General features: G+C 35.8%; 1 protein-coding gene across 1 annotated transcript in view; it reads left to right on the top strand.

Moving 5' to 3' along the window:
* The window catches only part of LOC307119802 (lysosomal dipeptide transporter MFSD1-like), a 47,806-nt gene extending 26,832 nt beyond the window's left edge, over positions 1 to 20,974 (top strand). Inside the window, exons 6-18 of the mRNA XM_079806353.1 lie at positions 3,212 to 3,368; positions 3,632 to 3,732; positions 4,784 to 4,905; positions 5,028 to 5,083; positions 5,489 to 5,632; positions 8,244 to 8,402; positions 8,491 to 8,606; positions 11,297 to 11,397; positions 11,484 to 11,595; positions 12,946 to 13,083; positions 13,501 to 13,640; positions 17,912 to 18,023; positions 20,389 to 20,974. Coding sequence (XP_079662479.1) covers positions 3,347 to 3,368; positions 3,632 to 3,732; positions 4,784 to 4,905; positions 5,028 to 5,083; positions 5,489 to 5,632; positions 8,244 to 8,402; positions 8,491 to 8,606; positions 11,297 to 11,397; positions 11,484 to 11,595; positions 12,946 to 13,083; positions 13,501 to 13,640; positions 17,912 to 18,023; positions 20,389 to 20,517 — 1,452 coding nt within the window. The 5' untranslated portion in view covers positions 3,212 to 3,346 and the 3' untranslated portion in view covers positions 20,518 to 20,974. The remainder of the gene's footprint in view (positions 1 to 3,211; positions 3,369 to 3,631; positions 3,733 to 4,783; positions 4,906 to 5,027; positions 5,084 to 5,488; positions 5,633 to 8,243; positions 8,403 to 8,490; positions 8,607 to 11,296; positions 11,398 to 11,483; positions 11,596 to 12,945; positions 13,084 to 13,500; positions 13,641 to 17,911; positions 18,024 to 20,388) is intronic.
* Positions 20,975 to 22,422: the final 1,448 nt, after the last annotated feature.

Below are 22,422 nucleotides of genomic sequence, written 5' to 3'. Positions count from 1 at the left end.
GATAGTTCTTCCTTTGGCTTTTGCCTCTGCCAACAGCCTCGATTAGGAGAGCAGTTTCAACTTTAAAGATTGCACTTTTGGGGACATCTTAACACCATCCAGGTCCAGGAAAAGTTTCTGGAACACCTCAAAGGTGTAGCGCAGTGTTGGGGGGTATGCCAGGTTGAGGGCATAAATAAGTCCCATAAGCAGTGTGCAAGCTTTAGCAGTACTGGCACACCCTGGAAACATCTCCCTGCCTTCCAAAAGGATGGACACATCGACTGGATCCTCTCGATCAGCACCATGTATTAACAGTATCTTAAGGATATGTTCAGTGGCATCACTGCGAGTGTACTCCTGCATACAGTTTATAAGAAAGAAAGAAAGAACACAATTCTATTGAGAAACAAATACAAAAGAGATTCATTATCAGTGCAGAACGAACATGCTTGCTAAAAATTACTAAACCTAACTCATTATAATGTCAACCTAACAGTGAGGCAACATAAGTAAAAAAATGTTGTAGAAGACAGCTGCAATTCACAGATTGTACCCATAAAATGAATGTTGTTCAAAACCATACATTGTTTGCCTCTGCAGTGCCAAGAACTTGTACCAAGGCTACTTTTTTTTTTTAACTTTGCTTACATTTGATTGCATTCACCAATAAATGATGTTCTATATATTTTTTCTATATTGTCATAAATAGCATTATCTCAAATATTCTTGAAATATCGTGATGTTATTTTGAGGCTATATCGGCCACCCCTACATTACATTTTATTCTATTTTCATTAAAAAGGTGACCAGACCTTCGTTAGCTCATTAAAATAAAATGGCTGAAATCATACAAGCACTTGCTGCATTACACATCAATGTTTAATTGGTATCTAAGTTCATCTGCCATCTGATACTGCATTTTTCCAAACTTTCCTTCTTTGGTACAGACTAGCTTTGATAAATTAATTGCTGTGAAATTTTCAGTGGGTATAAAAACGACTAGACGCTTTTAAATAAAGGCTAACATTAGCTAGAGGACACACACAGGCAGCCAGCACGTTAACGTTACATCGATTTCCTTACAGAACGTAACATGACAGATCTTAATCACGGCCAGCTAACATTAAATTATTTTGAAGATAACCAGACTGGGTGACTTTTTCAACAAGAACATGGCTAACTACATTTAATCCCCTCTATTTTTTACTAACCACCAGTCTCTCTCAACTTTATAGAAGTGGATAATGCTGGCACTTTTGCTAAAGTTATTGTGATTAAAACTCACGTTCAGTTAATTTTGAACAAGTAAAGTCTATGCAATAATCAAACCATCAACATGAACACAGTTGTTATCACAAATCTAAAATAAAAGAGTCAAAACTTACCGAAAATAAGTCAGCCATGTAGAAGCGACATCCCAAACCGACCGTGTCTGCCACCACTAAACAAGCGGGATCTTCTTGATAAAAAAAACAACTTTGCACTTTGATTCAAACGCACTTTGCTTTTCAGATTAAAATGTACTTACTATTTTTAGGTGAATGTGCTGTGACTATAAAACATTAAATAGTATTTGTAAATATATGATAAAATGTACTTTTTCTTCTCAGTTAAGTTATTACATGAATAGATTGTGTAAATTTTACTTATGATATATAGTTCCAGCTTAATCTTGATTTCAAAATGTAATAATTACATGAATTAATGTAATAGATTTTACCATACCACAACGTCAGTGTATTCAGTGCAGAACAAAACAAGTTTTTTTGAATTTAGTATTTTTTCATGTTATTACATTGTTTAGAGCATAAGAAACAAATGGGGAAAAACATTTTTGAAAAATGATATTTTATTCATATGTTATGATATGTCCTCTGTAGCAGGAATAAAATGACATGAAATTCCATGTATAGGCAAAAACAATGGAATTTATTTTTCATTCACTTTATGCAATGTGTGGGTAAAATGGCCATACTTGGATTTTCCCATCCAATACAATGCATCTATTCACTGCATCTACTTTGCTTATTAATGTGTTCTTGGTGCAACATGTAAGGAAAATAGAAGTGTAATAATGGGAGAAATAATTGGTAACATTTTCATAATAATATCTAATATTTCCTAGGAATATTGATATGTAATTTCTTTCCCTATTCACTTGTTATGTCTCCAGAATGCCTGATAAACATGACTTAGGTCCTGGCGACCAGTGGACATTTATGAAATCAATGCCCTGTTTTGTAACAGAAAGTCATATTTTGATTAGAAACCCCATAACATTTTCCTGAGATGTTGATTTATAACAAACAATTTGAAAATTATAATGACAAAATATTATCATATTTCCGTAAGAGTGCTAAACATTAATGTCAGCCGTTTTTAAAGACTAAGAAGAAGTTGTTGTCCTGGTGAAACCTCCAAACATTTGCAAAGCCCCGAATGTGCTCTTTACAGGATATCCAGACTGTGACATGTGACATGTATGATGTCAGAGAAATTCACTAAAATATAATGTCCACTACAGTGGACAAAAGTATATTCCTGGGTCCCAGGAGGATATGTGTGTAATATGATAAATAGCCCTGCGTTACCCCACACACATGAGCGGAAGAAGCAGAAGTGCTAGTCTGCGGAAGAATAAAAGCTTTGCGAAATCCAGGCGTCATCAAGCCACGCCTTTGTTTTAAATAAGCAACATCTAGCAGCGAAAAATTACATATTGTGCCTTTAATTGCGATTAGATTATGTTATTAAATAATATTGTTTTTATTTACATTTTATAGCTGGATATTATTCGTTTAAATATTTAATCGTTCTTAAATAGTGTTATTTTGATTTCAGTGTATATATAAGTGTAGGCTATATATAATTTTGTCTTTTTAAGCCTGCCACAGACTATGAAATGTCCTATATAAATACGTTTTCCTTCCGTAAACATGTCATGAGAATGGGCACTGTTTTGTTTAAAGCATGATTAAACATAAATGATTAAATTATCTAATTATCTAAGTATTTAATCAGTTAATCATGGGTCTCCGCCGTTTTCCGTGATTGCCCAATCATGACTGAAAGTGCTGCGTCAGCGCTGAGAAAAACAACATCATCTGCTCAGTCACATGACGCCCAGGCTATGACGTAACGACAAACCAGGAAAAAGTCAGTCAGTTAGAAAACATGGATCGACTGTTCCTGCAGTTTGGAGAGTTCACTATTTTATTATGGTTTATAGATCAGCAAACAGCGACGGCTCCTGGACAAGCTGCACATTTTGAAGATCGCCTCCTTTCTGGGCCACATAAACAAAAATAAATCACACTAGATTGTCGTTTTATGGGAAGACTGAGGAGATTTAACTGGGGTCGAGATGGCCAAAGCAGCAGAACAAGGTAAATTAATCACTTCACACTGGTTTCAGGATGTTTGTGAATTTAGTGCCATTTAAATGAGCTCTCAGTTTGTAAACAGAAGCAGATGTGATTGATTTGACTAAGTTTCATGTGTTAAAAATATTAAATATAATAATTCATTAGAGATTCATAGCTCACAATGTTTTCTCTGTTAGCATAGATGTATCCTGATACCTCTCTCTCTCACTCTCTCTGTCTGTGAATGTATGTGTGTCTTGGTGTGTTTATGTGTGTATTTACAGCCTACTACCGGTTCGTGGTCCTGTTTTTTAACTGTATGCTGACTTTCGGCTCTTATTTCTGCTTTGACATTCCCAGTGTCCTCCAGGATCAGTTTCAGGGGGTGAGGAGTAACTTACTGACCTCTGACTTCACTTTCACATCGCTTAATCCTAGTTTAGGCTAGTTTTAGCAGTTTTAAAGGGGTCATATTATGAGAAATCAAATTTGCATTGATATTTTGATATATAGTCGCAACAAACTGTGATGCACTGTGTATTCTGACACCTTTCTATCAGAACCAGCATTAACTTCTTGAGCAATTTGAGCTCCAGTAGCTCGTCTGTTTGATCGGACCACACGGGCCAGCCTTCGCTCCCCACGTGCATCAATGAGCCTCGGCCGCCCATGACCCTGTGGCCGGTTCTCCACTGTTCCTTCCTTGGAGCACTTTTGATAGAGACTGACCACTGCAGACCGGGAACATCCAGTTTTGCAGTTTTGGAGATGCTTTGACCCAGTCGTCTAGCCATCACAATTTGGCCCTTATCAAACTCGCTCAAATCCTTACGCTTGTCCATTTTTCCTGCTTCTAACACATCAACTCTGAGGACAAAATGTTCACTTGCTGCCTAATATATCCCACCCACTAACAGGGGCCGTGATGAAGAGATAATCAGTGATATTCACTTCTCCAGTCATAATGTTATGCCTGATCGGTGTATATGCGACAATGTATACAACAGAGCATTTATTAAAAATGAGCTGCATAAACTTCTGCAAATTGCCAGTGGCTGCCAGATGAATACATGTGAACATTTGGCCGCCTACATTAAGTGAAACCTATTGAGTGACCAGAAACTTGGCCCGTCCAGTCACACTGAGGTAATGAGAAGCGAGCAGGATCGATAAAATTGTTCCAAACCGCAGAAGAACTAACAATAAGAGTAAAATGGCACGAAGCCTGTTGAAGCCCTGTCATAAATGGCCAAATTACCATGAAAAACTGAATTCTGACAGTTTTACAGAAAAAAGTCTTTACTAACATAATAAAATAATGTATGATATGACCCTTTTAACATCATGAGAGTAACAAATATCACATTTAAACCTGGTTTAGGCTCTAGGTCAGTTAAGTAAGGCCCTGAATGCACAGACTGTGTTGTTTCCTACAGAATTTGACATGTCCAAACGGGACGGCGAGTAACAGCACTGGTAATGGCACAGGAACGTGTGTGGAAGGTTTGGGAATGACGCCACAGGAGTATAACCTGCTCTACGCCATCTACGCCTGGACGTGAGACACACACCACTGTTATTTTAGTATCACTGACATACTATCATATTTCAGTTCATGTTTATCTAATACTCATACCCATCCAGAATTTAATTAATCAGCCTCTTATTTTGTTTTCCCAGGAATGCTGTGGTGGTCATCATGGCGGGATTCCTCATTGATAAGTTGGGAAACCGCTGTAAGTTTAAATGGATTTTCTTTTTCTTTAAAGGGGCTATATGCAACTTTTTCCCCAAAATAAACGTAACAATAGCCTTTTTATTTGACCATTTATGACTCAAACATCTCCTGATGAGCATACTGACACCTTGTCCGCTCACAGTGGGTGCACCTATAAGCCTGTATCCTATTTTTCCTATTCTCTGGCGGGTCGTTTTTTCCCGCGCTGTCTGTGGATGTGACGTCACCACCGCTGCGAGAGCGAGCAGAAAATAAGAGCAGTTCTGTTTTTTGGCCACAGGTGTCAGTCGCGAGTTTAAATTTCTGAAAAACGCATATAGCCCCTTTAATAAGCTGTTTTTAAAAATCTGAATTTTGTCAATATTCACTATCTTGAATCATGTGTGTGTGTTCTCTCCTGCAGTTGGCGTTTTTCTGTTCTCTTTCCTGACTGTGTTGGGCTCAGCGATCTTTGCATTGGGGTCTCATTTTAAGGGCACGACGTACCTGTTGCCCCTCATGTTGACCGGACGACTTCTGTTTGGATCTGGAAACGGATCCCTGACCAGTATGACTTCAGATATTCACCTGTTACACCACTGACATTGTGCATGTTTAACTCTAGAAACGACACATCTTTAGTTCTAGATTCAGATGAGTGTAATTCTCCAAGTGTTCATAGGAATTTGTTGTGGCTTTCAGGAACTACAAAAGAAAGAATACAAATTCATAAATTAAAGGTGCACAATGTAAAAATTGAGTAAAATATCCAAAAACCACTAGGCCAGTGTTATATATTTTGTTCAGTTGAGTACTTACAATATCCCAAATGTTTCCAACTATTTGTTAATCGTGAGAAATTTCTATTTTCGCCAAGGAACCGGGACATGTAAGGGAGTCGCCTGTCGATGGCGTCATATCTGCGTTCCCCTCATTTTCCGGTTTTATTTAGCAGAAGCACTTTACTCTCACTGCAGTGTGAACAAGTGTCATAGCAGCCGCTGAGAGAACGCACAGAGTAACCTCATAACATAATTTTCAACACACTCAGATGTGTCTAATATGATAAACTGAGCTGCTTTACCGCATACTCATGACCGGAAAAGCGGAAGTGGTGCCGGTGACTGTGGCATAATAAAAGTCCCACCGCTCTTCTCAATAACAGTCACTCCAGCGGCTTTGCTCAGCTCCACAACACTCGTCCTGCTCTGCTTCACACTACAGTAACGTTAATAATCACATCCATGAACATGATTTCTGCCCGAGTTCTATCCCGAGTCTTTTCCACCGGTTGAGGTGAATACCACATGTCCCGAGAGTCTGCGCTCAAACATGGCGTCATCAAACTACGCCTTTGTTTTGAACAGGCGACCTCCAGCGGACGGAAAAGTTACATAGTGCAGCTTTAACTCTAAATACAGTAAATTATTGTAAAGCAAATTAACTTCAAAGTCATCACTGCACCACCAGTGCCACCAAAATTAATTGCAAAAAAGACTATAAATTACTTATTTTATTTTTAATTACTAATTTAATTACTGCCCTTTTTTTCCCCACCCGTTGTTGCGTAACTGCTCAGAGACTTTGGGTGGGAGATCCAAATGCAGCTTTTATTAGAGGGCCAATCCAGAAACGTAATCCAAAATACAGGCAATAGGTCAATATCCAGGCAGCCAATCCAAACAAGTAATCAAGGCTGGGGACAGAGGCAAAAGGGTAATCCAAAAAACAGGCAAGAAATCCAAAAACCAAGAGACAAGAACCAGGGAAACGCTCAGTGGAACACATACAAAACCTTGCAGTTAATGACCGGGGCTGTGTCCGAAACCTGGAAAATGCTGCCTTCAGAGGACTCATTTCAAGGCAGGAGGGCACCAAGGCATGTCAGAATCTAATGTTAGCTTCACTTCCTGTCTCCTGAGACACCTCCTGTTTACTGGTCAGTTTGTGTGTAAATGTAGGTTTTTTTTCCCCCAACATTTTCCACTTCTGATGTAATTTCTTGCGAGAAATTACTAATGTAGTAGTTAAATATTTGTTTAGTTCTCACCAAAGCTCTCTCTATTTTGCTGTAGATCCTTAAACGGTTACACTGCCTAAGAAGTCTGTCCGAAATCAGTTTCGTGAGGTGCCTTCATGCACAAACGCTGCCTTACAAGCCATTGTTTGATAAGACGAGTCAGCTGCTTAAGTTTTCGGACGCCATCAGGGTGAACAGGCTAGATATAGGCAGAGGTAAATTAGACACAGGTGTAAACAATGAGTGCTGAAGAGTCCGGGCAAAGGATTATGGGTAATGTAGTCCTAGATGGAGTGACAGTCCGGGATGGAGCGCCCTCTGGTGGTAATCACAGGCACTCTCACTGGTGAATCGTGACCCCCTGTTTTACATACGAATGGTGGCTTCTGCACGTTAGGGTTAATGCGAGTCAAAAGTGACCATATTTAATTTCATAATAAATGTTTCTGATCTTATTGTGCATGATTCATATGTGCTTGCTGTTCCAAAGAAAAAGAAAACATTTTTTTCAATCTTTACTGGGAATTAAAAAGCTTGCTCTCTCTAAATATTACTTTCCTTTTCCACTGATGTCACTGCTGGGTTATTAAATTGGAAACCGATTTAGTCTATTGGTTATTTAGTCAAATGTTTTAAAGAGATAGTACACCCAAAAATTTTAATGTTGTCATCATTTACTCACCCTCATGTTGTTCCAAACCTGTAGGAGTTGATAAGATTTTAAAGAATGTCTGTAACTAAACAGTTGACGGTATGTTGTAAAAAATAGAATATATATATTGTAACAAAAGAATATATTGTAAAAAAAAAAAGACAATTGACGGCACCCATTGACTTCCATAATAGGACATTTTACAATATATTCTTTTGTGTTCAACCGAAGGAAGAAACTCATACAGGCATGAGGGTGAGTAAATGATGACAACATTTACATTTTTGGGTGTACTATCTCTTTAACAAACTCTCCTTCTATCTAGTTCAGAAATGTCACAAAATATAAAACATTTCAAAATTAATTTTCAAGTACCTAAACTATCCAACAACACACAAATGCACTTTCTCATTCTCATTCTCATTTTCATTGCCTAAGCCTTTACAAACACACCCATTAAAAAAAAGCACCATTGAGAAAGCTACACTGTCTCTGTTTATTTCTCAGTTGTCCAAAACCGCATCACGGCGTTCTGGTTCCGCGGGAAGGAGCTGGCTCTGGCGTTCGGACTGACCCTGGCCTTCTCCCGATTGGGCTCGGTTCTGAACTTCTTCTTAACGCAGAGGTTTGAGTCTCAGTACGGTATGCAGTGGACGCTGTGGGGAGGTAAGAAACACAACATACAACAACTAAACCGTTGATTTGGCATCCTCTGAATATTGGAAATACACATGCATCTGTTTTATGTGTACAGGCACGTTCCTGTGTGTTCTTGGGTTCGTGTCGGCTGTAATGGTCAGTGTTCTGGATAAGATGGGCATGAAGCAGTTGGGATTGGATGGAGTGATTCAGGAGGCGTCACGCAAAGTGGTGAGACACCGATATAGATGGCAAAGGTCATGTTTTTCTATTGCTGCAGGATAATATAATAATGATGATCATTATAATCAGGGCTTAACATTAACTGTGGCTAGTGGTTTTACAAAGTTACTAGCAACTCAGCATTTTCACTGGCCACAATTTTGACATCGATACCATGGGGAAAAACTGCCGTATAGATATTTTTAATATTATCTCATAATTTGGCTGCAGGAATATTAGGCTGCTGTCACTTTAAAGGACAACTCCGGTGAAAAATGAACCTAGGGGTAATTAAAACATGGTTACCGAGTAGATCGTTCTCTGGGATGCGTTTTCATGAAAATTGAATGTAAAGAGTTTTATCTCTAAAAACAGATTAGCTTATTACGCTAGTATATGGGGCATTGAATAAGTAAAATTAAATCGCTAGTTAATACCACTAACAAGGCTCAAAATAGCCTCACACTAACACGGTAGCATAATGAGGATCCCTACATGCAAACCGAAGCATTGAGAACTTTGTAAGTGTACAAACAGTTTAATAAGAAGATACTTTATAAAGACAGTACATTACGCGTATACAGACAGGAGCCATCTTGGAAAACATTCTCGACGAGTGGTATTAACTAGCGATTTAATTTTACTTATTCTATGCCCCATATACTAGCGTTATAAGCTAATCTGTTTTTAGAGATAAAACTCTTTACATTAGATTTTCATGAAAACGCATCCCAGAGAACGATCTACTCGGTAACCATGTGTTAATTACCCCTAGGTTCATTTTTCACCAGAGTTGTCCTTTAAGACCTGACGCGCGGATCATTACACTGTTACACATGCGCTTTCTCAACTGTTTATATTCACGTAAAATTGTTTATGTGAATACTAACCGGCATTTTGACATTCATTTGTGTGTATTTGACTATTTAAGTGCAATAAGCGGTGAAAAAGAACTGAAAAAGAATCATTTAGCACTGAGAGGCAGCTTTATGTGCACGCGCATTGGGTGTGAGCACAAAATCTGTGGGAATGAGTAAAATTACACGCAATCCCACGCCGAGATTCATGTCTTGTAACAGCAACAATATTCATCTGTAGAAAATGAAATGAGTGAGCGAGGGGAGGCGGGTTTGTGTGTCACTGGTATCGTGGATCTGTTCTGCGGAAAATGAGTATTGGAAGCGTTTCAGATATTTAGGTATCAAAAAAATCTATATTTTCGATAGCACTACATTGTACATTAGGACTGCACGCTTATGACAAAAATCATAATTGTCGATTATTCCCTTGAAATTGTAATTGCGGTTATTAATTACGATATCACAATTTACGTGAATGATGTTTTGAATAGCTTTATACCATTGTTTGCATTTTATACCATTTTCTATAGCATTAAACCTCAAATGTCGACTATACATTGGTTTGATTTCTTTAAAAAAAAAAAAAAAAATTTTAAATAAAAATATAAATATGCATGGTATTATAATGTTATACTTAAATAAAACAATTGAAAAAACCTTTACCTGTAGAAAGAAAAAATATCTTAAGCACACTTAGTAATGTAAGTGGACATTTAGTTTTTTGTAATTGCGCCTTGAACGATTACGTAATTGTTGCATCCGTAATTGTAATCACGATTAGAAATTCGATTAATTGTGCAGCCCTATTGTACATAGTTTATTTCAGATGCCTTTTTAAAAGCCTACAATGTAAAAATGTATATATTATACAGTATATAAAATTCAACTCGCCAAAGTGGCTAGTAGGAGTTACTCCGTTACACACCACTGCTGAAATACACACAAATTTGTTAATGTCAAGCCCTGATAATAATAATAATAAACTTGATTTATATTCATATGTTCACTGCCATTCAAAAGTTTTTGATCGTTAAGATTTGAATAGAAAGTTTAAAAGAACAGCATTTTTTTTAAATAGAATCTTTTGTAACATCATAAATGTCTATACTGTCATTTTTGATGAATTGAATGCATCATTGCTGAATAAATGTATTAATATAACGGTAGTGCAATGTTGAAAAAGCTTTCTATTGATAGATAAATACTGTTCTTTTGAACTTGCTATTCATCAAAGAATCTTAAAAAAATTTTTTACACAACTGCTTTCAACATTGGTAATAATCATAAATGTTCATGAGCAGCAAATCATCATATTAGAATGATTTCTGAAGGATCATGTGACACTGAAGACTGGAGTAATGATGCTGAAAATACAGTTTTGATCACAGGAATAAATTATATTTTACTATATATTCACATAGAAAACAGTTATTTTGAATTGTAATAATATTTCACAATATTACTGATTTTACTGTATTTTTAATCAAATAAATGCAGCCTTGGTGAGCTTCATCTAAAAACATAAAAAAATCTTATCGATCAAAAACTGTTGTATGTAATATATATATATATATATATATAATGTGTATATATGTATATGTGTGTGTGTGTGTGTGTGTGTGTATATATATATATATGTATATGTATATGTGTGTGTGTGTGTGTGTGTATATATATATATATATATATATATATATATATATATATATATATATATATATATATATGTATATATGTATATATAGTATTTTAATGTTTTCTTTTTTGACAAAATGCCAGTTTCAGTTGAATGATTTATTGGTGTGATACTGCTGATGTGTATTGTGTGTGTGTGTGTAGAGAGTTCAGGATGTGAAGCATCTGTCTCTCAGATACTGGCTGCTGGTTCTCACCATCATGTTCTTCTATAATGGCATCTTCCCCTTCATCGCTGATGCCAGGTACAGTCATGAAGCACATGGATGTTTCTAGATTAAAATGGGTTGGCACACATTGCTCATATGTGTTGCTGAATGTGTGTTTTTAGTAAGTTTATCCAGGATAAATACGAGGGGTACAGTCAGAAGGAGGCGGCCTACATCGCGGGCGCTGTGTATGACAGTTCACTGGTGCTGTCGGCTGCTGTCGGCATCCTCATCGTGAGTCAAACAAACACTAAACTCACAATTACATGACACACACACACACACACACACACACACACACACACACACACACACACACACACACACACACACACACACACACACACACACACACACACACACACACACACACACACACACACACACACACACACACACACACACACACACACACACACTACTGTTCAGACGTTTTACTTTTCAAACAAATTAATACTTTTATTCAGCAAGGATGCATTAAATTGCTCAAAAGGGATAGTAAAGACATTTATAATGTTACAGAATAATTCAAATAAATTATATTTAGCGAAGAACGGTTTTCTCAAAGATATTAGGCTGTTTTCCACATCGATAATAATCAGCAAATCATCATATTAGAATGATTTCTGAAGGATCATGTGCACTTAAAGGGTTAGTTCACCCAAAAATTAAAATTCTGTCATTAATTACTTACCCTCATGTCGTTGGACACCCGTCAGACCTCCGTTCATCTTCAGACACAAATGAAGATATTTTAGTTGAAATCTGATGGCTCTGAAAGGCCTCCATTGGCTCAATGGCACGGTTCACTCTCAAGACCCTTAAAAGGTACTAAAGACGTCGTTACAAAGTCCATCTCACTACAGTGGTTCTAAAATAACTTTATGAATCGGCGACAATATTTTTTGTGCGCAAAAAAACCCTAAATAACGACTTATATAGTGATGACGATTTCAAAACACAGCATCATGAAGCTTCGAAGCGTTATGAATCAGTGAGTCGAATGATGATACGGATCGCGTGTCAAACCGCTGAAATTTGGCGATTCAAACTGCTGAATCGACTCAGTGATTCATAACGCTTTGAAGCTTCATGAGGCCGTGTTTTGAAATCGTCATCACTATGTAAGTCATTATTTAGGGTTTTTTTGCGCACAAAAAATATTGTCGCCGATTCATAAAGTTGTTGTAGAACCACTGTAGTGAGATGGACTTTGTAACGACATCTTTAGTACCTTTTAAGGGTCTTGAGAGTGTAAAGTGCCATTGAGCCAATGGAGGCCTTTCAGAGCCATCAGATTTCAACTAAAATATCTTCATTTCTGTTCCGAAGATGAACGGAGGTCTTACGGGTGTCCAACGACATGAGGGGAAGTAATTAATGACAGAATTTTCATTTTTGGGTGAACTAACCCTTTAAGACTGGAGTAAGGATGCTGAAAATTCAGCTTTGCATCACAGGAATAAATTACATTTTACTATATATTCACATAGAAAATAGTTATTTTGAATTGTTATAATATTTCACAATATTACAGATTTTACTGTATTTTTAATTAAAACATTGTGTGTGTCTTTGCTGTAGGACTATGTGGGGCTGCGTGGTGTGTTCGCAGGGCTCTGTGCCGTGTTGACACTTCCTGTGTTTGGTCTGCTGGCCTTCACGTTCGTCCCTCCTCTCGTATCAACCATCTGGCTCGGCATCACTTACTCATTTGCTGCTGTGAGTATCAAACATGAACACACACACACACACACACACTATGGATGGACGCCAACTATACAATGTAACTGGAGTATTGCAGCATGCTCAATTGTGTGGACAGCAAACACTGTAAGAGAGCTTGTGTGATTGGTTCAAGTATTCATCATTCTCCAATTACTGAAGACGATGCTGACATTTTGAAGAAATTTGAGATGTTCATGCAGGATTAGCTCAATAGGGCAGAGTGGGGTAAGCTGTGCCACCTTTTGCATAGGTTTTCCTCTAGGTAACTAGAACAGAGAAATAGACCAAATTATATTTCAGAGTGTTTCATCTTATTTTCTTTGAAAATATAGTGCCAGTATTCTGAATGCAGGTTAATGTACATGTTTGATTCTTGACTGGCATGTTTTCTATTACGTTTGTGTGCTGTAGGCGAGCATGTGGCCTTCTATCCCTCTGGTGGTTCCTCAAGCCACTCTGGGCACAGCGATGGGATTGGCCACATCCATACAGATGATTGGCATCGGTATTTCCAACCTGGTGGTGGGACAGATACTGGGCACCAAGTCCAGGTGACATTAATAGCCACTTTATGGACATTTATGTTCATTGCACATTGCATTTCAGTTCATGTTAACATTGCATTATACTAAAAAAAATGACCATGTAAGTAACATGTATATGGGGAGCACTATATTTTACAGTCCTGTTCCCATGTACTACTTATAGTAATTGTTATAACTAGGTACTTACACCTAAACCTAACCTTAATCCTTGTAGTTAGATTAGATTAGATTCAACTTTATTGTCATTACACAAGTACAAGTACAAGGCAACGAAATGCAGTTTAGGTCTAACCAGAAGTGCAATAGCAGCAAGTGCAGGATATATACAATGGTTGCGTAAGTGCAGGACATAAAAATGTTCTGAATATATATAAATATGTATAAGTAGAGAGATGGTTATTACTATAAGTAGAACTGAATTTACAGATGAATATATACAGTGAATAAATATACAGATGGCTATTACTATAAACAGAATTTACAGGTGAATATGTACTATGAATAAATATACAGATGGCTATTACTATAAACAGAATTTACAGGTGACTATGTACTATGAATAAATATACAGACGGTTATTACTTGAACAGAATTTACAGTTAGAGGTATACAATAATATGTTAGGCTAATATGAGGAATATAGCAGTGGATTAAGTTAGTACAATAAATTATGGACAGAGCTATCCGAAAGAAAGTGTAAAAGTGCAGTGGAAAGTGGTTGCATATTCCAGTTAGAAGTACGGTGCAAAATGCAAATGTAAACATTGTTACTGTAAATACAGTCGGCAGTGCAGATGAGCATTATCCAGTTACGGTATGGTGGTGCAGAATGCATAAGTAAACAGTTGTTACTGTAATAAACAGTCAGTAGTGCAAATAACAAAGTGAAGGCAGATGTGAGGTAGGAGAGTTATCAGTTTATGAGGGAAGTGGATCAACGGGGGTTTGAGTTCAATAAAGAGACAGCTCTGGGGAAAAAACTGTTCTTTAGTCTGCTGGTCCTGGTCCGGAGGATCCTGAAACGCCTGCCGGAGGGCAGGAGAGAAAACAGTCTGTGGGCTGGGTGAGAGGAGTCCTTGAGGATGCTGCGAGCTCGATGCAGGCAGCGTTTCCTCTGGATGTGTTCGATGGCAGGCAGTGGAGTCCCTGTGATGCGCTGGGCAGTTTTCACCACCCGCTGCAGTGCCTTGCACTCCGCAACAGAGCAGCTCCCATACCACACTGCCACACAGTTGGTCAGGATGCTTTCTATTGCGCAGCGGTAGAAGTTCACCAGGATGGCCGAGGAGAGCTGATTCTTCCTCAGTGTCCTCAGGAAGAAGAGGCGCTGGTGAGCCTTCTTGACCAGGCTGGAGGTGTTGGTCGTCCACGACATGTCCGCCGAGATGTGGATCCCCAGGAACTTGAAACTGGAGACACGCTCAACAGCCATTCCATTGATGTGGATGGTGTCGTGTGTGCCTCTTGACTCCTTCCTGAAGTCCACGATGAGCTCCTTCGTTTTGGTGGTGTTGAGGAGCAGGTTATTATCAGCGCACCATGTGGCCAGGTGCTGGATCTCTTCCCTGTAGGCAGTCTCATCGTTGTTGCTGATGAGACCAATCACCGTAGTGTCGTCCGCAAACTTGACGATGGAATTAGTTCCATACACAGGCTTGCAGTCGGCGGTGAAGAGGGAGTAGAGAAACGGACTTAGCACACAGCCCTGTGGTACACCAGTGTTAAGAGTGATGGATGTGGAGCAGGTGGATCCTGAACGAACATTCTGGGGTCTGTCAGTTAGGAAGTCCAAAATCCAGTTACACATTGAAGTGTTGATGCCCAGGTCTCCAAGTTTGGCAATTAACTTGGATGGGATGACAGTGTTGAATGCTGAGCTGAAGTCAACAAACAGCATGCGTGCATAAGTGTTTTTACTGTCCAGATGGGTGAGCACAGAGTGCAGTGCCATGGAAACGGCATCCTCTGTGCTCCTATTGCTGCGGTAGGCAAACTGGTGTGAGTCCAATGTGGATGGTATAGAGTCTTTTAGGTGTTCCAGGACCAGCCGCTCAAAGCACTTCATAATGATGGGTGTGAGTGCTACAGGGCGGTAGTCATTAGGGCACCTCGGGCTGGAGTGTTTCGGCACTGGCACAATGGAAGTGCGTTTAAAGCATGATGGTACAGCTGCTTGGGCGAGAGACAGGTTGAAAATGTCTGTAAAAACCCCAGCGAGCTGCTCCGCACATGCCCTGAGCACACGTCCAGGGATGTTGTCTGGTCCAGCAGCCTTGTGCGCGCTGATCCGGCTCAGTGCCTTGCAGACATCTGTGGTGGAGAGTGTGATTGGTGGGTGGTCAGCTGAGGGTTTGAGCTTGGTGGCAGTTTCTCTGTTGTCTCTTTCAAAACGAGCATAAAAGTAATTTAGCTCATTCAGGAAGTTGACATCAGTGGCTGCGGGGGTGGAGTGGGGGGGTTTGTAGTCACTGATGGCCTGGATGCCCTGCCACATGCGTCGAGGGTCAGAGTTGGAAAAGTGACCCTCAATCTTAAGCTTGTAGCAGTGCTTGGCCTTTTTGATGCCCCTCTTCAGGTTTGCCCTGGATGCGCTGTAGGCTTGTGCATCTCCTGATCTGAAGGCAGTATTGCGTGACTTCAGCAGGAGTCGTACTTCCCTGTTCATCCAAGGCTTCTGATTTGGGTATGTGGTGATCTGTTTCTGGGTTGTAACACTGTCGATGGTGGTATTGATATGATCCAATACTGAGGAGGTGTAGGAGTCAATGTCCGTGTGAGCGCCACTGGTGGCTTGAGAAGCAAACATACTCCAGTCTGTGTTTAGAAACCTTTCCTGGAGTGTGGAGTCTGCCCCCGCAGGCCACACCTTGATGGTTTTCATTGATGGCTTCACGCGGTTGATGAGGGGTGAATATTTGGGTCTGAGAAACAAAGAGAGGTGGTCTGACTGTCCCAGGTGGGGGAGGGGTGTCGCAACGTAAGCTCCGGCCATGTTTGTGTAGACATGGTCTAAGGTTTTGTTTCCTCTGGTGTGGCAGGAAACATGCTGGTGAAACTTGGGTAGCACTGACTTTAAGTTTGAGTGATTAAAGTCACCTGCAACAATAAACGCAGCTTCCGGGTGATCAGTCTGTTGTTTACTGATGGCTGCGTGAAGTTCTTTCATAGCAAGCTTGGCATCAGCATCGGGTGGAATATAAGCTGCTGTGATAATAGTGGAGGTGAACTCCCGCGGTAGATAAAACGGTCTACATTTAACCATGAGAAACTCCAGGTTAGCTGAACAATGACTCCCAACAATAGCAGAGTTTGTGCACCAAGCTTTGTTAATATAAATGCACAATCCACCCCCTCTGCTCTTCCCAGAGCCATCTAATGTTCTATCCGCCCGGAGTGTGTGGCGTCCCGCTAGCTCGATAGCGGTGTCCGATATTCCGCTGTTTAACCAGGTTTCCGTGAATATTAGGACGTTACAGTTCAAAAGTTTCTTACTGTGTGTGATGCTGAGTCGAATCTCCTCCATTTTGTTCACTAGCGACCGTACATTGGCAAGGAAAATGCTGGGTAAAGAGAGCCGATGAGGAGTAAGCGTTAGCTTAGCACGCGTTCCTCCACGTCTCCCTCGCCTTTGTTTACGATCACGCCGCCGTCTGCGTGCACTTCCGCCCGGCCGGGTAGAGTGCAGAGTCACCGGTGTCTTAGCGATCTCAGGAAGGAGTTGTAGATTGTCCATAAAACTGTCGGAAATTCGCAAACCAATATCCAAAAGCTCAGCGCGGGTGTACGATGTAAAGGCACAACTGTTCTGTGCGAACAGACCCGAGAAGAACAGGAAAAATACCGCAAAATTGCAGAATCTGGAGAGACGCTGAGCCTCGCGATCTACTCGCGCCGCCATCTTGGTCCAGTAAAATTAGTTACCTTATATTACCCAGTACTTTCTTAGGTAAGGTACTTTCTTACACATACACAAAGTGCAACCTGAATGTGACAACAACAAAAAAACACACAATGTCCTTCAAATCTTCAAAAGTCTTTATTCAGAGGCCATAAAAATACAAAAGAGAAAAAATACAAGTTTTCTATATCAACTATATCGTTAGTGTCTAGGTATAGATTACATACCTGATCTCATTTAAAGATCTTTTACCGCACCACTCCTATTATTTTAAAATATGTGTATTGAAGTCTTTAGGAAAGATGTATACTTGTTTATACTAAATATATGTATATGTATAGTACCATGTCTATACCATAGTATGTGTTTTGTGTGTCAGTGATGTTAAGATCCCGCTGTGGAGATGGCAATATATGATGATCTTCATGCTGGCCAATACCATCAGCTGCATAATCACCTCTACAATACTCAACATCGTTGACTACAGACAGGTAACACACACACACACACACACACACACACACACACACATATCCACCCACTATCGCCACATCTCTCTGAATCACCCATAGATGGGTAACCTCAGGTAACCATAGCAACAGTATGAACAGACGAGAACTGAAGAGTTTGTCGAACACGGAGCGAGGAGGAGCAGGACGAGTTGAGTGACACTTCACATTGGTCTAATGTTCAAGAACGTATGATTTCATGCAACCTTGACCAGCGTGATTACAGGGTTTTCTCAGAGCCTGAAAAGCTTGATTTGCCCCTTATTGTGTAGTTAAGTCTGACAAGAGATGCTTGCACACATAATCATGGAACATTTCTTACAAAACAATTCTTAAAGTTATATATATATATATATATATATATATATATATATATATATATATATATATATATATATATATATATATATATATATATATATATATATATATATATTTATATTTAATATTTGTTTATTTATGTATTTTATAATACATATTTAGTTGTTTATTTAATAAATACTTATTTATTTATTTAATAAATACTTATTTATTTAATATTTTTATTTAATACATATTTAGTTGTTTATTTTATAAATATTTATTTAATTAATAAATATTTAATAAACATTTGTTTGTTTATTTATTTAATGCATATTTATTTAATAAATACTTATTTATTTAATACATACTTATTTATTTAATACTTATTTAGTTGTTTATTTAATAAATACATATTTATTTATTTAATACATACTTATTTATTTAATACATATTTAGTTGTTTATTTAATAAATACTTATTTATTTAATAAATACTTATTTATTTAATATTTTTATTTAATACATATTTAGTTGTTTATTTTATGAATATTTATTTAATTAATAAATATTTAATAAACATTTGTTTGTTTATTTATTTAATACATATTTATTTAATAAATACTTATTTATTTAATACATACTTATTTCTTTAATACTTATTTAGTTGTTTATTTAATAAATACTTATTTATTTATTTAATATTTATTTATTTAATACATATTTAGTTGTTTATTTTATAAAATTTTATTTAATCAATAAATTTTTAATAAACATTTGTTTGTTTATTTATTTAATACATATTTAATACATATTTAGCTGTTTATTTAATACATATTTGGTTGTTTATTTATTAAATATTTGGTTGTTTATTTGATGAATATTTATTTATTTAATAAATACTTATTTATTTAATAAACATTTATTTATTTATTTAATATTTATTTAATAAATACTTATTTATTTAATAACTATTTAGTTGTTTATTTAATAAATATGTATTTAATTAATACATATTTAATAAACATTGATGTATTTAATATTTATTCAATAAATACTTATTTATTTAATATTTATTTATTTAATAAATATTTAGTTGCTTAGTTCATAAATATTCATTTAATTAATACTTCTTTATTGAATAAATATTAAATTTATTTATTTAATTAAAATAATTATTTAAATATATTATTGTATATCTTAATTTTTAAATATTTAAATATATATTTTAAAATAAATTGTAATAAAATATCAATTTATAATTTCATAATACTATATTAAAATAAAAGTTTCATTTTTTGCTTATGTATATACAGTAATTTTTCAATGAAATTTCGAAAAGGAACAATATTCCTAATCTCTTGGTGGTATAAAACTATTTTTGATTTGTAAAAAAGCCTAAAAATTCACTTTAAGAAGTGTTTAGTAAGAAATGTTCTATGATCATGTGTGCAACCGTCTCTTGTCGGACTTAACTACACATAATATATATATGAAATAGCATTTAAAAATAAATGCTTATAAAACCATTCTACTTTTAAGAAATGGTATGCTTATGTGTACAAGCTTCTTCTCTTGTTGGACTTGGTTTTATAACTTTTTGAGCTTACGCACCAAAGCGTTTTCCATTTACAAACTTCTTCAGTATTTGCCACGGACATTTTACAGCTTTTTTTATCTGTCTTCTACTACATCATTACTTAGAAATGAGCAACACTGATAGAGAAACTGATATCGGCGTCTTACAGTCCGATCGTGGCGCGTGACACATGAACTGTGAGTTTTGAGTCAACAGTACTTTGGAATAGCAGAGGTTATTTTTGGCTTTGAAAACATATCAGTCCATTTTAATAGAGGTGGATTGGATTGTTCTGCTGTGACAGTGTTGTTCATGACCTAATGCAGTGAAAATGAACTGAAAATGAACCCTGTTTACTTGTGTAATATGCATTCCTGATCTTATTGTGCATGTTGTACAGTACATATGAAGCATTTTTTGTTGATTTTAAGATATTCAGGTTATGTGACTTGTGTGTGTGTGTTTACAGGGAAGCATTCTCAATAAGACAACGAAGAGATCCACGGCTCAGAGTCCCGCTCAGACGGACAGAGAGCCGCTGATGAATGAAGAGGACAATGAGGAGATCAGAAACGCTCCCTCCATCAACAGGACCTAGAAGACCTCCTGTCGCTATTCTCCCTTATTCTGGGACTAAAGGGAAAACACATGAGCTCTCAGATCTAAGCGTGTCATATACTGTTCAGTATTAATGCTTACATAAGTTTAGGCCATTCCTAAACTATTCTTGACTGCCAGGTTTATTGAAATACTTTCAGAAATGAGAGATAAATAATCTTTTTATTGAGGAAGCTCATCTGTTTTATAATGTCAAACAAACATCTGCTCTGTCACATGAACAATGTTATTGTTTGACTAATTTGAGTAGGGTTTCATCTGAACATTTACTGTTGGTCATTTTAAAAACATGATGAAATGGGTCAGATTCAGTTGTTAATACTGCCTGTGAACTTCTATTAATGTCTGATTACAAAATGATTGAATGATATGCATTTTGCAAATTTGAGTTTTAATTTTTTTTTTTACAAAACAAAAATAAAGTCTTGTGCCAGTTTATGTATATTGTTACTTTTTAAAAATTTCATCACACAATTACTATATACACAAGCAAAAATTGATATATAAATATTTTTTAAATATAATAAAATAATAATAATCTATTTATAATTCAATTATGAATAGGTATTTTGTAAAAATATATTTTTAAATATTTAAGGTATACAATAATATAATTAAATAATTATTTAAATATATTATAATTAGAATAATATTCATGTAATGCTATATATATATATATATATATATATAATTAAAATAATAATTATAAAGTAATATATATATATATATAATATATATTTAAAAACTAAATTATTAATTAAAATATTTTAAAGGCCATTTCATTGTATAATAAAATAAAACTAATTTTATGCTATATATATAGCATTAAAATTAGTATTATATAATATATAGTTGTGTTTTTTATTATATGATAATAAAACTTAATTTTAATGGTGTATATATATAGCATTATATATAGCATTAAAATTGACATATATATAGCATTAAAATAGACATTATATATATATAGCATTAAAATCAGTATTATCAAAACACAACTGTATATTATATAATACTAATTGGAATGATATATATATATATATATATATATATATATATATATATATATATATATATATATATATATATATATATATATATATAATGTCTATTTTAATGCTATATATATAATGTTTATTTTAATGCTATATATATTGTCTATTTTAATGCTATATATATAATGCCTATTTTAATGCTATATATATAATGTCTATTTTAATGCTAAATATAATGTCTATTTTAATGCTATATATAATGTCTATTTTAATGCTAAATATAATGTCTATTTTAATGCTATATATAATGTCTATTTTAATGCTATATATAATGTCTATTTTAATGCTATATATATAATATCTATTTTAATGCTATATATATTGTCTATTTTAATGCTATATATAGCATTAAAATAGAAATATATAGCATTAAAATCAGTATAATATAATAAACAGTTTTGTTTTGTATTATATGATAATACTGATTTTAATGATATATATATATATATATATATATATATATATATATATATATATATATATATATATATATATATATATATATATATATATATATATATATATATATATATATATATATATATATATATATATATATATAGCATTAAAATCAGTATTAATCAGTATTATATAATATATACTTTGGTTTTGTATTATATTATATGATAATAACACTGATTTGAATGCTATATATATGTATATATCACAGCATTAAAATAGACATTATATATATAGCATTAAAATCAGTATTATTTTATTATACAATGAAATGGCATTTCAAATATTTTAATAAATAATGTATTTTTTAAATATATACTACATTAAAGCCAAACGGGGGCACTGGAGAGCCGCTCAGGTGGGATTGGTCA

The sequence above is a fragment of the Gobio gobio genome, assembly GCF_949357685.1.
Source record: "Gobio gobio genome assembly, chromosome: 23".
NCBI classification, from domain to species: Eukaryota; Metazoa; Chordata; class Actinopteri; order Cypriniformes; family Gobionidae; genus Gobio; species Gobio gobio.
This window is presented reverse-complemented; position numbering and strand designations above follow the sequence as displayed.